The following is a 15,716-nucleotide window of genomic DNA, read 5'->3' as shown; positions in this document are numbered from 1 at the left end:
TATGAGGAGAGGCTTAAGGTGCTAGGGCTTTATTCACTGGAAAGGAGGAGGATGAGAGGAGACATGATAGAGGTATATAAAATACTGAGAGGAATAGATAGAGTAGACAGTCAGCGCCTCCTTCCCAGGGCACCAATGCTCAAGACGAGAGGTCATGGCTTTAAAGTTATGGGTGGGAGGTTCAGGGGAGATGTTAGAGGGAGGTTTTTCACCCAAAGAGTGGTTGGTGCATGGAATGCACTGCCTGGGGTGGTGGTGGAGGCAGATACATTGAACAGGTTCAAGAGCTTGTTGGATAGGCATATGGAGGAACGTGAGATAGAGGGATATGCGGGAGGAAGGGGTTAGGTAGTGTGAGGCTGGTCTGATGGATGGCACAACATGGTGGGCCGAAGGGCCTGTTTCGTGCTGTATGGTTCTATGGTTCTATGGTTCTATTGCCAAAGGGTACAATGGGATATAGATCAGTTGTAGATATGGGCAGAGAGATGGCAGATGGAGTTTAATCTGGTCGAGTGTGAGACTTGTGAGATCAAATGTAAAGGTACACAGTTAATGGCAGGACCCTTAACAGCGTTGAAGGGATCTTGGGGTCCAAGTCCATATCTCCCTGAAAGTGGCTGCACAAGTTGATAGGGTAGTAAAGAAGGCATATGGCATGCTTGCCTTTATTAGTCTAGGCATTGGGTTCAAGACTCAGGAAGTTATATTGAAGCTCTATAAAACTCTGGTTAGGCCACATCTTGAGCATTACATTCAATTCTGGTCATCCCTTTAAAGGAAGGACGTGGAGGCTTTTGGAGAGGATGCAGAAAAGGTTTACCAGGATGCTGCCTGGATTAGAGGGAGGTTGGACAAATTTGGGTTGTTTTCTCTGGAGTAGTGGAGGCTGAGGAGAGACCTGATCAGTTTATAAGATTATGAGAGGCATAGATAGAGGAGACAGCTGGTATCTTTTTCCCCAGGGTCAATATGTCTAATATTAGAGGGCATGCATTTAAGGTGAGAGGGGGTAAGTTCAAAGGAGATGTGTGGGGCAAGTTTTTTTACACAGGGAGTGGTGGGTGTCTGGAATGCGTTGCCATCAGGCAAATATGATAGAGGCATTTAAAGGGCTCTTATGAATATGCAGAGAATGGAGGGATATGGACTTGTGTAGACAGAAAGGACTAGTTTAGTTAGGCATTTAATTCCTAGTTTAATTAGTTTGACACAACATCGTGGGCTGAAAGGTGTGTTGCTGTGCTATGGTACGGTACGGGGCGGCACGGTAGTGTAGCAATTAGCGTGACGCTATTACAGTGCCAGCGATCGGGGTTCGATTCCTGTCGCTGACTGTAAGGAGTTTGTACATTCTCCCGTGTCTGCATGGGTTTCCTCCAGGTGCTCCGGTTTCCTCCCACATTCTAAAGACGTATGGGTAGGTTAATATGGGGGTTTAAAATGGGCAGCGCGGACTCTTTGGGCCGGAAGGGCCTGTTACCACACTGTAAATAAAATTTTTAAAAAAATTTTAAAAACACTATTCTACCTTCTACATACTCAGCAGGATGTACAGATTCTGTGCACCAGGATAGATCAGATTTAGTCACAAGCATCTTGCTGATGTCCAATCAAACACTGTAGTGCAACACAACATTGAAACTCTGAAGTCTACCACAAATAGGCCATGTGCCATTTACTGAGTGAGTCCATTATCCAATCCACAAACATGAGAGAGATATTTTACTGATAATCTCTGTCACTAATACAATTATCTGATTTATGAATGCAAGTTATTGTTTTATTTATTGCTCCTAAGATGAGAGCAGCAGCGAATATTTTTCCAATAGATGTGGTACAAACCTTTGAATAGCTCTTGAAGCATATAATTTGTAAAACTGAATATCTGATTTCACCTCTAATATCCAGAAAGTTTAGAATAATTCTTTCCTCTTCTCAAGTAACAAGTAATCATTATAAAGTGTTAAACTTTATGGATATTTACTGCACAAAACCCAATCCTGCTGCCAATTATGTCAATAATTTGATTTAGAAGTTTGCTTTTGTCCAATTTTACTAGCTGGAGGTTCCCAGTACTTTGTCACTACTGCCTGGGCAGATCCTACGTCTGAAAGAAGTGGCTGCACGAGAGAAAGAACGTCAGTCTACTGCACCAAGGAGACAAGAATCACAATGCTTTTTGGTAGAGAAACCTGATCCAGAGGTGTATGATGATTTATTGAACACAATGCCAGAGTATGTAAAACTAATACACCAAAATTATGAGGGCAAATTCTATAAACTTAGTTTGTATTCTCTTGAGTATAAAGGTTAAGGTGTAATTTGGTCAACGGGTTTGAATTGGTAAAACATTTAAATTGGTGAAAACTGAGAAGCAATGCCAAATAATATTCTCTGGATCTGCCCCATAATAACCCAACCCTAGTATTGTGGAAAGTATTTACCAAACCAGCCTGATACCAGACTGAGATTGTAAAATTATCACATGGCTCAGATCATTTTGAAACCTAGATGAGTCTGGCAAGCCTATTTCACTGCAGGGGTTTAAGATGTCGGAGTGTTTTAATTTTGGAAAAATCACATCGACTTGATTTGCATTAATGTAAGCTTACGCTTTTAAGTGGAATTGTGAATAATGAAGTATAGAGAGGGAAATGAAGAATGTGAAAGAACATTTTACATAAATAATCATTAGTAATATATGCACAAAATCTTTACTAAACTACTTATCTAACACAATTATTTTGTAATGAACTGGAACAGTCTGCCAGAACGAGTAGTAGAAACAGCTGAGGAAGTAACTTCCATAAGAGAACTGAATATGTTCTTGAAAGGAAAGATATTGCATAACTTTGGGGTAGGAGGGCAACAGAAAAGCAGGGGTCTAAGACTAACCGAATCACATTTGAAGAGCCAAATGGCCTCATCCTGTGACCCTGCCCATCTCTGTAACTGTGTTCCTTGAAGTGTAGCACAAGTTACCAATGCATAGTTAAAGTAAATAACTCATATTCACGTTCACTTTTACTGTTCCTGCAGGTGCTTCTATAAAGTGTCTCGCAATGAAGCTGAAGCTATGCTGGAAAGGCACCCTGAAAATGGCAGCCTGATAATAAGACCTTCCACTGAGAATTCAAACTACTCTGTCACTACTATGATCACACAAAACAGGTAGATATAGTCTGAGCAGAGGCAATGTGAAGTAAATGTGGCACTTTTAATGGAGGTGCAGGATCATTGTTGGGAGATTTCAAGAACAAGCTAAAAAAGTTTGAAAAGCACAAAGGATCCTCAACATTGTGAATGAACTTGTGAAGAACAAAGAGATAATGCTAAACCTTTACAAGTTGCTGGTTAATCCTGAATAATTCTGGGCACCAAAATTTAGGAGGGATGTCAAGACCTTGGAAATATTGCAGAAGAAATTGTCCAGAATTATACCAAGGGTGATGGAGTTCATTATATTTAGGGATTAGAGAAGCTAGAATTATTTTGCCTAGGGTGGAGAAGGCTAAATGATGATGCCTCATTTATTTTAATGCACTGAGTTTCACAGTGCTGCAGTTAAAGATTGGAATAGTTAGGCAGAAATAAAACCAAGGTCCTTTTTGTTAGTTTCAAGGTAAAATAATACTGTAATTGAGTATTCATAGCAATCAATCAATCACATGAATATTCAGGGAATGGAGGGATATGGACCATGTACAGACAGGAGAGGACTAGTTTAATTTGGCATCATGTTTGGACCCAGCATTGTAGGCCAAAAGGCCTGTTCCTGTGCTGTACTGTTCTATGTTCTATCAGTCAGTTAATCTATATCACAGATATAATTCAGGGAAAACCTCTATGGCACAAAGACTTAGAAATGAAAGTTCCAAAGTCACTAAATCAATTTAATCTGTGCAAGTCATATCAACTTTGGTAGATGTATCATTGTAGTCAGTCCCTGCCTAAATCGTGTGTTCATTGTAGTCAGTCCCTGTCTAATGTGATATGAACATCTTACTTTCATGAGGAATGGTGTGCAAAAGAATTAATTCCCAGTGTTCTACATTTATTTGCGATGTGGCTTAACACAGGAGTGTAACTATTGAAGGCCTTTGTGATTTGAGGCAAATCTCCGTGTCTCAAACATCTGTACTTCTCTAAAGTCTCTACAGGCAGGTAGTAAATGAAGTGCTGTTTGTTTTAAATTATAAACTGATTTATTCCTTGGTAGATTAAAACATAGAGGAAAGAAGTACACATGTGCTGAGAAATACATTCATTTACAGCAAACTTTAATTCAAAATATTTTTGAAACAACTTGTATTTAGACTGTGGGAACTTGTCCAAAGTATCCTGAAATGTGAGTGATCGCAGCTTCTGTTTTCTCATAATTGTCTTTTACTGATAGCTGGACATAACCTGTGCAGGCTGTCAGTGTGAAATACAAAGAAGGAGTGACAGACAGTCAACAAGATAATCAAGCACCAGAAAGTATTCTGTGTGACATGGCTGGAATGCAATTGTGGCACAGTTCCCTGAGATTGATTCATTCCTCTCATTTTCTATTATATGTTGCCCTTAGCTACAGTGGCAATTTTCAGGAAGCTTAGGAAATCTGTGGAGCTGACATTACATGTTAATATCATTGTAACATATTGAAAATGACAAACTTATGCATGAAGCTTAACATGTTTGATTAAAATATGGAAATTGGAGCTGGTTTCTCAGTGCATAGACTTAAGTAGCTATTTAGTCTTAAATCCTGATTCAGTCCATGAGTAGCTTTAGCCTGCAGAGTGAGAAATTGAGATTGGTGATGGATGGGGGGTGGGGGGGGGGGGGGGGGTGGGTGGAGAGAGAGAGAGAGAGAGAGAGAGAGAGTGTGGTAAAATTGGGCAGGGTGAGAAATGGCAGACCAAAACATCTCTTTTCATTCCAAATGAGTGGGTTTAAACCAGGGTTTAAGAGCATAAGAAAGAGCAGTGGAAGGGGCATTTGACCCTTTGAGCCTGCTCCTTCATTTATTGTTTATAGCTGATCTTCAATGCCATTTTCCAGTATGAACCCAATGTCCTCTCAATTTCTGCTTCAAATGAACTCCGTGAACTTGCTGAGACAGAGAATTCCAAAGGCTCTTCACCCTTTTCAAGAATAAATTGGGCCTCATCTCAGTCTTGAATGGCTACTTAAATGCCTCTTATCCAGTGATTGTGACCCCCTTGTTCTAGATTCATGAGCTAGGGAAAACATCTACCCTGCACCCAGCCTGTAGAGCCTGTAAGAACTTTGCAAGTTTGAATGAGATCTCATTCATCTCAGCTTTAGAAAGTACAGGAGTAGTCTACTAAATCTCTCCTCTTACAGCAAACCTACCGTCCTTAGTATCGTTGATCTTCACTTCAGTCTCTCTATAGCACGTTTTTAGTTAAGGAGACTAAAACGGTATGCAGTACTGTAGGTGCAGTCTTATTGACACCTATTTACTTGCAGTAAGACATCTTTATTCCTGTAGTCAAACCCTCTCATAATAAAGGCCATCATACCATTTATAGAGTCATCAGGTCATATAGCATAGAAACAGGTCCTTCGGCCCAACTGGAGTGGCAAGTAGATTTCAATACAGATGATGTGAGATGATGCATTTTGGAAAGTCAAACCAGCATAGGACTTGTACTGTGAATGGTAGGGCACTAGGGAGTGTAATGGAACAGAGGGACCTAGGAGTACAAGTACATAGTTTGTTGAAAGCGGCATCACAGGTAGACAGTGGTGAAAAAGGCACTTAGCACGCTGGCCTTCATCAGGCAGGGCACTGAATAAAGGAGCTGGGACATTATGTTGCAGTTGTATAAGTCATTGGTGAGGCTGCACTTGGAGTACTGTGTACAGTTTTGGTTGCCCTATTATAGAAAAGACGTGGTTAAACCTGAAAGAATGCAAGGAAGATTTACAATGATGTTGCCAGGACTAGAGGGCCTGAGTTATAGGATGAGGTTGGCCAGGCTAGGTCTTTATTCCTTAGAACCTAGGAGAATGAGGGGCGACCTTATAGAAGTGTTTAAAATTATGAGAGGCATAGATAAGGTGGATTGTAACAGTCCTTTGCCCAGTGTAAGGAAGTCCAAAACTAGGGGGCATAGGTTTAGGGTGAGAGGGGAAAGATCTACCCTGCATCCAGGGGAAAGAGAGGGGAAAGGGACCTGAGGGGCAACTTTTTCACACAGAGGGTGGTGAGTATATGGAATGACCTGCCAGAGGAAGTGGTTGAGGCAGGTACAATAGTATCATTTAAGAAACACATGGAGGGACGGGGCTTGGAGGGATATGGATGGGATGGAGGAAATTGTGACAGCTGGGTGGCCGCAGTGGTCAGCATGGACTCATTGGGCCGAAGGGCCTGTATCCGTGCTGTATTGCTCTATGACTCTATGGTCCAATGCCAACCAACATGCCCATCTAAGCTAGTCCCATTTACCCACATTTGGCCCATATCCCTCTGAACCTTTCATATCCATATACTGTACCTTGTTCAAGTGTCTTAAATCGTATTAATGTACCTGCCTCAACCACTTCTTCTGGCAGCTCATTCCATATAAGGACCACCCTCTGGGTGAAAACGTTGCCTTTCAGGTTTCTCTCCCCTCTTACCTTAAACCTATGCTCTCTAGTTCTTGATTCCCCAGACCTGTCCTATGCCCTTCAAGCTTTTATACACTTCCAAATGATCACCCCTCACTATCCTGTAATTCAATGAATAAAGTCATAGCCTGCTCGACCTCTCCCTATAACTCAGTCCCTCAAGTACTGGCAACATCCTCATAAATTTTTTCTGCACTCTTTCCAGCTTAGTGATATCTTTCCTGTAGCAGAGCAACCAAAACCGAACACATTATTCCAAATGTGTTCTCACCAATGTCTTGTCCAACTGCAACATAACATCTCAATGCCTATACTCAGTGCCCTGACTGATGAAGGCCAGCATGCCAAATGCCTTGTTCACTAACCTGCTTACCTGTGATGCCACTTTCAGGGAACTATGTACTTGTACTCCTGGATCCCTCTGTTCCACAGTACTCCCCAGGACCCTACCATTCCCTGTGAAAGTCATACCCTGATTTGTCATTGCAAAATGCAACAAATACTTAAGTGATTTAAACTCCATTTACCATTTCTCAGCCCACTTACCCAGCTGATCAAGATCCCTCTGTAATTCCTGATAACCATCTTCATGGTCTACAACACCACCTATTTTAGTTCATCTGCAAACTTACTAAACATGCCTTGTACACTTTCATTCAAATCGTTGATATAGATCACAAATAGCAATGGGCCTAGCACCAGCCCCTGCGGCACATCCTTAATCACAGGCCTCCAGTCCGAAACACAACCTTCCACCATTACCACCTGCTTCCTACCATCAAGCCAATTATGTATCCGATTAGCTAGCTCTCCCTGGATCCCATGTAATCTAACTTTCCATAGCAGCCTACCTTATCAAACGCCTTACTGAAGTCCATATAGACTACATCTACCACCCTGTCTTCATCCACCTTCCTGGTTGCTTCTTCAAAAAGGCCAATCAAATTCATGAGACATGATCTCCCACTCACAAAGCCATGGTGACTATCCCTAATCCACCCCTGTATTTCCAAGTGCATGTATACCTTATCCCTCAGAATCCCTTTCAGTAATTTACCTACAACATATGTCAGGCTTACTGATCCATAGTTCCCAGGTTTTTCTTTGCAACACTTCTTAAATAAAGAATATTTAAAATATTAGCCATCCTCCAGACTTTCAGCATTTCACCCGTCGCAAACAGTGATGCATATATCTCAGCCAGGGCTCCCGCAATTTCTTCTCTAGCTTCCTGTAGTTTTCTTGGATTTGCCCTCCTAATTGCTTGCTGTACCTATATGTTGGCTTACTATGTACACCTAGATCACTTTGAACATCAAAATCATCCAATCTCTCACTGATTAAAAATATTTTGTTTTGTACATTATATTTCCTCACATTGTATTATATGTGCCATAGAGTTATACAGCATGGAAACAGGCCCTACAGCCCAACTTGTCCATGTTGATCAGGATGACTCTTGAAGCCAGTCCCATGTGCATGCATTTGGCTCTAAACCTTTTCTATCCATATACCTGTCCAAATGTCTTTTAAACATTGTAATTGTCCCCACCTCTATAGCTTCCTCTGGCAACTTGTTCCATATAACGTACCCCACTCTGTGTGAAAAATTTGCCCCTCGGGTCCCTTTTAAATCTATCCCCTCTCATCTTAAATCTATGCCCTCTAGTTTTCGATTGCTATATCATTGGAAAAAGACTGTGACCATCCACCTCTTGATTTTATGCCCCTTTTGATTTTATAAACATCTATAAAGTCACCCCTCAATCTCCCACGGTCCTGGGGAAAAATGTCCCAGCCTATCCAGCATCTCCTTATAACTCAAGTCCTCCATTTACAGTAATATGCTCATGATTCTTTACTGCATCCTTTCCAGCTTAATGACATCCTTCTGAGAGCTAGGTGAACAGAACTGAGCACAAATGCTCCAAGTGGGGTCACGTCAATGACTTGTAAAGTTGCAACATGATGTCCCAACTCCTATGCTCAATGCTCTGACCATAGAAGGCAAGCGTGCCAAACACCTTCTTCACCACCCTGCGTCTCCACTTTCAGGGAACCATGTACATGTATCACTAGAACTCTCTGTTCTCCAACACTCTCTAGGGCCGTACCATTTGCTACGTCACTCCTGCTCTGGTTTAACTTATCAAAATGCAACACCTCGCAGTTGTCTGAGTTAAATTTCATTTGACATTCCTTAGCCCACTAGCTCAGTTCATCTAAACCCTGGTGTAATCTTAAATAACCATCTTCACTGTCAACTACATCACCAATTTTAGTGCCAACTGCAAAATTACTAACCATGTTAACAATATTGTCATCCAAATCATTAATATAGATGATAAACAGTATCAGTCCCTGTGGCACTTTACTGGTCACAGGCCTCCAATCTGAATAATAACCCTGTACTATCATCCTCTGCTCTTTGTGTCCAATTTGGTAGCTCACCCTGTATTGCATGTGAGCTAACTTTCCAGACCAGCCTACCATGCGGGACCTTGTCACAGGCCTTGCGAAAGTCCATGTAGAAAATGTCTACCACCCTGCTCTCATCAATCTTCTTTGTTACCTCTTCAAAGAAATAAATCAAATTTTTTGACTGTATCCTCACAATTGCACCTAGTTTTGTTTCATCAGCCAACTTGGAAATATGACATTTAACTCCCTCAGCAAAATCATTGATGTAAATCATGAATAGCTGGGGTCCAAATGCCAATCCCAATAGTCAGAGTCGGGCATCCTGAAAATGATATACTTATTCCCACTCTTTGCTTTGTCAATCCATGATAGTATATTACCCTCAATTCCTGTGCTTTAACCTTGTTGCCAACCACTTGAAAATATTGAAAATATTCCAAAAATCCAAATGCTCTGCATTCACTGGTTTTCCCTTTGTATATTCTACTAGTCACATCCTCAAAGAACTCCAGTAGATTATTCAAACATAATTTAACTTACGTAACAACATGCGAACTTTGCTCAATCCTATTACTCTTTTCATTTAAAATAGTTACAGAAAGGGACAGAGCTGGTCCATGGGTTCAAGTTCTACATTGGGCCAAGGCACATTTTGATGGTATGAGATAGGAGCTTGCAAAGGTTGATTGGAGTAGGTTGTTTCCGGGACAAGGAACCTCCGGCAAGTGGGAGGCTTTTAAAAGTGAGATAACGAGAGTTTAGGGTCTGCATATTCCTGTTAGAGTGAAGGACAAGGCTGGTAGGAACCCTGTATGATGAGAGATATTGAGGCCCTGGCCAGGAGAAAAAAGGTGGCATGGGTCAGGTACAGGCAGCTGGGAAGGGATGCAGGAATTTACTCAAGAAAGAAATCAGGAGGGCAAAGAGGGGGCATGAGATAGTTTTGGCAGAGAAGATTAAGGAGAATTTATGTATATTAAAGAAAAAGAGTAAGTGGAGAGAGAATAGGGCCCCTCAAAGGCCGAAGTGGACATCTTTGTGTGGAGCCTTAGAAGAAGGGCGAGGTCCTTAATGAATATTTCTGCTCTGTTTTTACCATGGACAAAGACATGAAGACCTTGAAAAAGTAAATGGGGAGGTCTTGGGAATAGTCTGCATTACAGTAGAGGATGTGTTGGATATCTTAAAAACGTCTCAAAGGTAGACAAATCTCCAACAAAGCTGTGGGAGGCTAGAGAAGAAATTGTTGGAACCCTGGCTGAGATATTTGCATCATTGTTTGCTACGGATGAGGTTCCAGTAGACTGAAGGTAGCAAATGTTGTGCCTTTATTCAGGAAGGGCTGCAAAGAAAAGCCTGAGAACTATAGGCCAGTAAGTCTATCATGTGTGATAGGTAAGTTACAGGAGAGGTTTCTGAGGGATAAGATATACGTAGATCTGGAAAGACAGGGGTTGATTAGGGGTAGCCAGCATGGTTTTGTGTGTGGGCGATCATGTCTTACGAACTTAATGGAGTCTTTTGATGATGTGACTAAGAACATCTATGAGGGCAGGGTGGTAGACATGGTCTGTATGGACTTCAGGAAAGCCTTTGATAAGTTTTCATATAGTAAGCTGCTTTGCAAGGTTAGATCGCTTGGAATCCAGGAAGAGCTGGGTAATTGGATAGACAATTGATTTGATGGTAGGAAGCAGAGGGTGTTGGTGGAATGCTGTTTCTCGGATTGGAGGCCTGTGACTAGTCTATGCCTCAGGGGTCGGTGCTGGGCCCATTGTTGTTTGTCATCTATATCAACAATTTGTATAAGAATGTATAAGGCATGGTTAGTAAGTTTGAAGATGACACTAAAATAGGTGGTATAGTGGACAATGAAGAAGGTTATCAAAAATTACAGGGGATCTTGATCAGCTGAGTAAGAAATGGCAAATGGAATTTAGTTCAGAAAAATGTGAGGTGTTGCATTTTGGAAAGTCAAATCCAGGTAGGAATTTCACAGTGAATGGCAGGGCCCTGGGGAGTGTTGTAGAACAGGACATTGGAGTACAAGTACATGGTTCCCTGAAAGTGGAGTCACAGATAGACAAGGTGGTGAAGAAGGCTTTTGGCACGCTGGGCTTCAACAGTCAGTGCATTGAGTATAAAAGTTGGGAGGTCATGGTGTAGTCGTACAAGATGCTGGTGAGGCTGCAGTTGGAGTATTGTGTTCAGTTTTGGTCACATTGATATAAGAAAGGTGTTATTAAACTGGAAGGAGTGCAGAAAAGATTTACAAGGATGTTGCCAGGACTTGAGGGACTGAGTTATAGGGAGAGGTTGGACAGGCTAGGACTTTATTCCTTGGAGGGTAGGAGATGGAGAGGTGATTTTATAGTGGTGTATAAAATCATGAGGGGCACAGATCAGGTGAATACACTCAGTCTTTTTCCCAGGGTTGGGGAATCAAGAACTATAGGGCATAGGTTTAAGGTGAGAGGGGAAAGATTTAATAGGAGCTTAAGGGACAACTTTTTTTACACAAAGGGTGGTATGTATGTTGAATGATCTGCCAGACGAAGTGGTTGTGGCAGGTACAATAACATCTTTTAAAAGGCTGTAGGAGAAGTACATGGATCGGAAAAGTTTAGAAGTTTATGGGCCAAATGCTGGCAAATCTAACTAGCTTGGATGGGGCATCTTGTTCGGCATTGACCAGTTGGGCTAAAGGATCTGTTTTCGTGCTCTGTGTTTCCAAGGTATTACATCCTACCTTGTAGATTGCAGGTTGTGTAGTTTCTGTTCATGGTGAACAATGAAACAGAAAGTCAACCAATCTAGCTAAATACTATTCGTTTTCCCTTTCTTCTGATTGATGGTGACCAAGGTTTTTGATTGCATAGTGCTTTTTTATTTCAGCACTATACAGTTGAAAGTATATTTTTCGTGAGGTGAAACACAATAACAACTATTTTTCTGCTGTAAATTTCTATGTAAAATCCTTTGAATATACACACCATACTAATAGTAAACAATAAACAAAGCAGGATTTCACATTTTGTCTTATAGTGTCTCTTGTGCCTCCCAAACATGCTTTCTCCACCAAACTGCACCAATGAAAAGCTGCACAGGAATACCATTATTTCTACATAAGATAAAATATAGGTGCAGGAGTAAGCCATTTAGTCTCTCAAGCCTGCTCTGCCACTTTGTAACCTCATGATTGATCTGGTCAGTGGCACATTATTTTCTGTTCCCTATAACCATTAACTCTTCTCCAGACTCTTCTATTTCTCCGTCTTTCTAGGTCATGTTCCAACGTCCATTGTCATTGGGTGAAATGAATTATTAATATTGCTTATTTTAACATTTATCTTTCAGTAAAGGAGTCATAAAACACTACAAGGTGACAAGTGAGGATAGTGGATTTGTCATCGGGCTGGAAAATCCAGTGAGTTTTTTCTCCTACTGTACCTACTATTGCTTAAGATCTTGTGCTCATTTTAGCAAGGTTGTATAACTTGCAGGCAATGGGTTGAAATTTTGGCCTTAACCGCTAATGTTTGAATTTGAAAGTGGAAGGGGAGAACAGCTGCCAGTGTGAGAAGTTTGGACAACGTTGGTACAAGTTCCAAGTCTTTCTTTACAGTGTATTGCCTCCAAATATTGATACACCCCAAAATATTGGGAATCCTTTGAAATATTAACTTATTTTTGACAACCCATCTTTGCTTCTGAAAATTCAGTGGATAATTCAGCACTAAACAATTGAAAATGCATTTTCTTGGAGTGAAACAGCAAGTTCAACTGTGCATTTTCTAGCATGGGTCACACTTGGATTTTTCATATCAGTCTCATGTAAAGTAAAATATTTCCTCCTCAACATCATTTTGTGGTGTTGCCATGAAAATTATATTGCATTGTTCCACGAGCAACAGTTATTAGTCATTCCTATCACAACTAGGTTTTACAACTGCTGGAGCAGACTAGGATTTCACATTTAAGTCCCATGTTTAATTTCCATCCTTCTTCCCTCACCTTCCCCAGCTGCCTGATTGTACTTGGCCTTGACTAATCCCTCTGACCTCCCAATGGCCCGAATCCTCCTGTTAGGACTGTGGCCCCAGATTGAGATAGTGAGTCCAAAATGCCTAAATTCTGCATTGCAATCCTCTCGCACACCACCCAATCCCCTGGACCTAGATTTGGTTCCACATGGTGCATTTTCCAAGGAAGTAGAACTGCACTTTTGTTCAATAGTGTTCAAATGCTGCTGAAGTTTGCAGTGGCACACAGCCAAAACTGCACAAAATGATTTCAAGGCCAGAGTCAAAGGAATAAAAATCCATTCAATTTAGCAATTCCTTCATGGCTTATGAGCACGTCAAAAGATCTCACCAAGATGATGATGGAGAAAATTGGCACAGAATTCTCTTGCCATGGACACACCATGTTCAAGCAATTGTTTGGAATTTCTATTGACCTCCCATTGAAGTTAAATACCCATACAATGGAAATTTAGTACATTATTATCTGGTCAGAGGGAAATTACTGCATGTCCAACTGTCTTGGCAGTTAGTCTGGAATTAAATAGAGATTGGATTACGTAGAGGTGGTAGGCTCCCATTCCTCAAAGACATCAGTCAACTTGTTAACTTCACTGCAATCTAAAGGTCTATTTTTATCCAGTTCTTTGGGATTTGTAGAAATTTGTCATTAAGAAAATACTAATATGACACTAAGAAAATCATTATACTATTAGACAGTGTCAACATGACTTTTTGAAAGGGAAACTATGTGTGATAATTTCATTGAAGTTCATTGACAATGTAGCTAGCAGGATGGATGAAGGGGAACTAGTGAACATGGTTGGATTTCCAGGAGCCGTTTGATTGGATCAAAATTTATAGATTATTAGAGATTTGATGATATTGAATGAGATATATTTGCATGGATAGAGAGATTTGGTTAACTATTAAAAACCAGAATAGGTACAAACAGGTCATTTTCAGGGTTGGTGATCTGCAAGTAGTTGTGTGTCCCAAGGCCTCAGTATTTACAATCTATACGAATTGTTTGTAACCAAGTTTGCTTACAGTGTAAAGATAGATGGGTATCTTTAAACATACAAGTTAGGAATCAGAGTCAGCCACTTGGCTCCTCAAACCTGCTTTGCCATGTAGTAACATCAAAGCTGATCTGATTGTAACAACAACTTTCAATCCCATCTACCAATGACATCCTTTTACCCTCTTCAAGTATCTGTTTGTCTTAAAAACACTGCTTCCATCACCCTAGTCCTAGATTCTCCCAGAGGTCTCAATGGTGGAGCACTTTAGGACCAGTAAGCATAGTTCTATTAGTTTTAAAATAGTTGTGGAGAAAGATAAGACTAGTCCACAAATTAAAGTCCTAAACTGTGACAAAGCTAATTTTGGTAGCATTAGATAAGAATTTGCGAAAGTTGAGTGGGAGAGGAGTCTGTTTGCAGGTAAAGGAGAGTTCAGGACCAGGATGTTTCTGTTAGAGCGAAGGGCAAGGCTGACAGGATTAGGGAACCTTGGTTGACAAGGGATATTAAAGCTTTGGTCAGTAAAATGAAGGAGTCATATGTCAGGTATAGGCAGCTGGGACCAAATAATATAGAAGAATAAGGGATGTAGGAGTACACAAGAAGGAAATCAGGGAGGCAATAAGAAGACATGAGGTAGCTCTGCCAGATAAAGTACAAGAGAATCCTAAGAGATTCTAAAAGTATATTAGGAGCAAAAGGGCAACTAGGGAGAGAATAGTTTCCCTTAAGGATTAATGTGATTGTCCGTGTGGAACCATAGGAAATGGGCATGACCTTAAATTTCTCCTCTATATTTACCATGGAGAAGGCCATGGAAGCTAGGGAATTCAGGAAAGAGTAGAGTGATGTCCAGTGAGGTACTGGAAGATTGGAGGGTGGCAAATGTTGTGACTTTATTTAAGAAGGGCTACAAGAACAAGCCAGGGAACTATAGGTCAATGAGACTAACATTAGTGATGGGAAAGTTGCTGGAGGGGATTCTGAAAGAAAGGCTCTACCCACATTTGAAAAGGCATTTGATTAGGGAGAGACAGCATGGCTTTATGCATGGGAAATCATGTCTCATGAATTTGATTGAGTTTTTTGAAGAGGTGACAAAGAGGATTGACGAAGGCAGAGCTGTAGATGTTGCTCACTTTGTTTATTTTTTTTGACATAGAACATAGAACAATACAGCACAGGAACAGGCCTTGAGGCCCACAATGTTGTGCCAAACTAATTGAATTAGTAATTAAATGCCTAATTAAACTAACAATTCTTCTGCTGACACGGCCCCCATATCCCTCCATTCTCTGCACATTCATGTGCCTATCTAAGAGCTTCTTAAATGACTCTAACATATTTGTGTCCACTACCACCCTAGGCAACACATTCCAGGCACCCACCACTCTCTGTGTAAAATAATTGCCCCATACATCTTCTTTGAACTTACCCCCCCTCACCTGAAATGCTTGCCCTAAGTATTAGACATTTCGACCCTGGGAAAAAGAGATACCGGCTGTCTATCTGTTCCTCTCATAATCTTATAAACTTCTCTCTGAGGGACCTTGTCAAAAGCTTTATTAAAATCCATGTAGCAACATCCACAGCTCTACCTTCATCAATCAACTCAGTC

At 40.9% G+C, this 15,716-nt stretch overlaps 1 protein-coding gene across 1 annotated transcript in view; it reads left to right on the top strand.

Annotated features, from left to right (window-relative positions):
- LOC127572587 (signal-transducing adaptor protein 1-like) overlaps positions 1-15,716 on the top strand; it is a 94,096-nt gene that overhangs the window by 41,055 nt on the left and 37,325 nt on the right. The window contains exons 4-6 of the mRNA XM_052020006.1: positions 2,063-2,238; positions 3,043-3,174; positions 12,409-12,478. Coding sequence (XP_051875966.1) covers positions 2,063-2,238; positions 3,043-3,174; positions 12,409-12,478 — 378 coding nt within the window. The remainder of the gene's footprint in view (positions 1-2,062; positions 2,239-3,042; positions 3,175-12,408; positions 12,479-15,716) is intronic.

This window comes from Pristis pectinata, chromosome 7, assembly GCF_009764475.1.
Source record: "Pristis pectinata isolate sPriPec2 chromosome 7, sPriPec2.1.pri, whole genome shotgun sequence".
Taxonomy (NCBI): Eukaryota; Metazoa; Chordata; class Chondrichthyes; order Rhinopristiformes; family Pristidae; genus Pristis; species Pristis pectinata.
The sequence above is the reverse complement of the archived record's forward strand: the minus strand, read 5'-3'. Positions and strand labels throughout refer to the sequence as shown.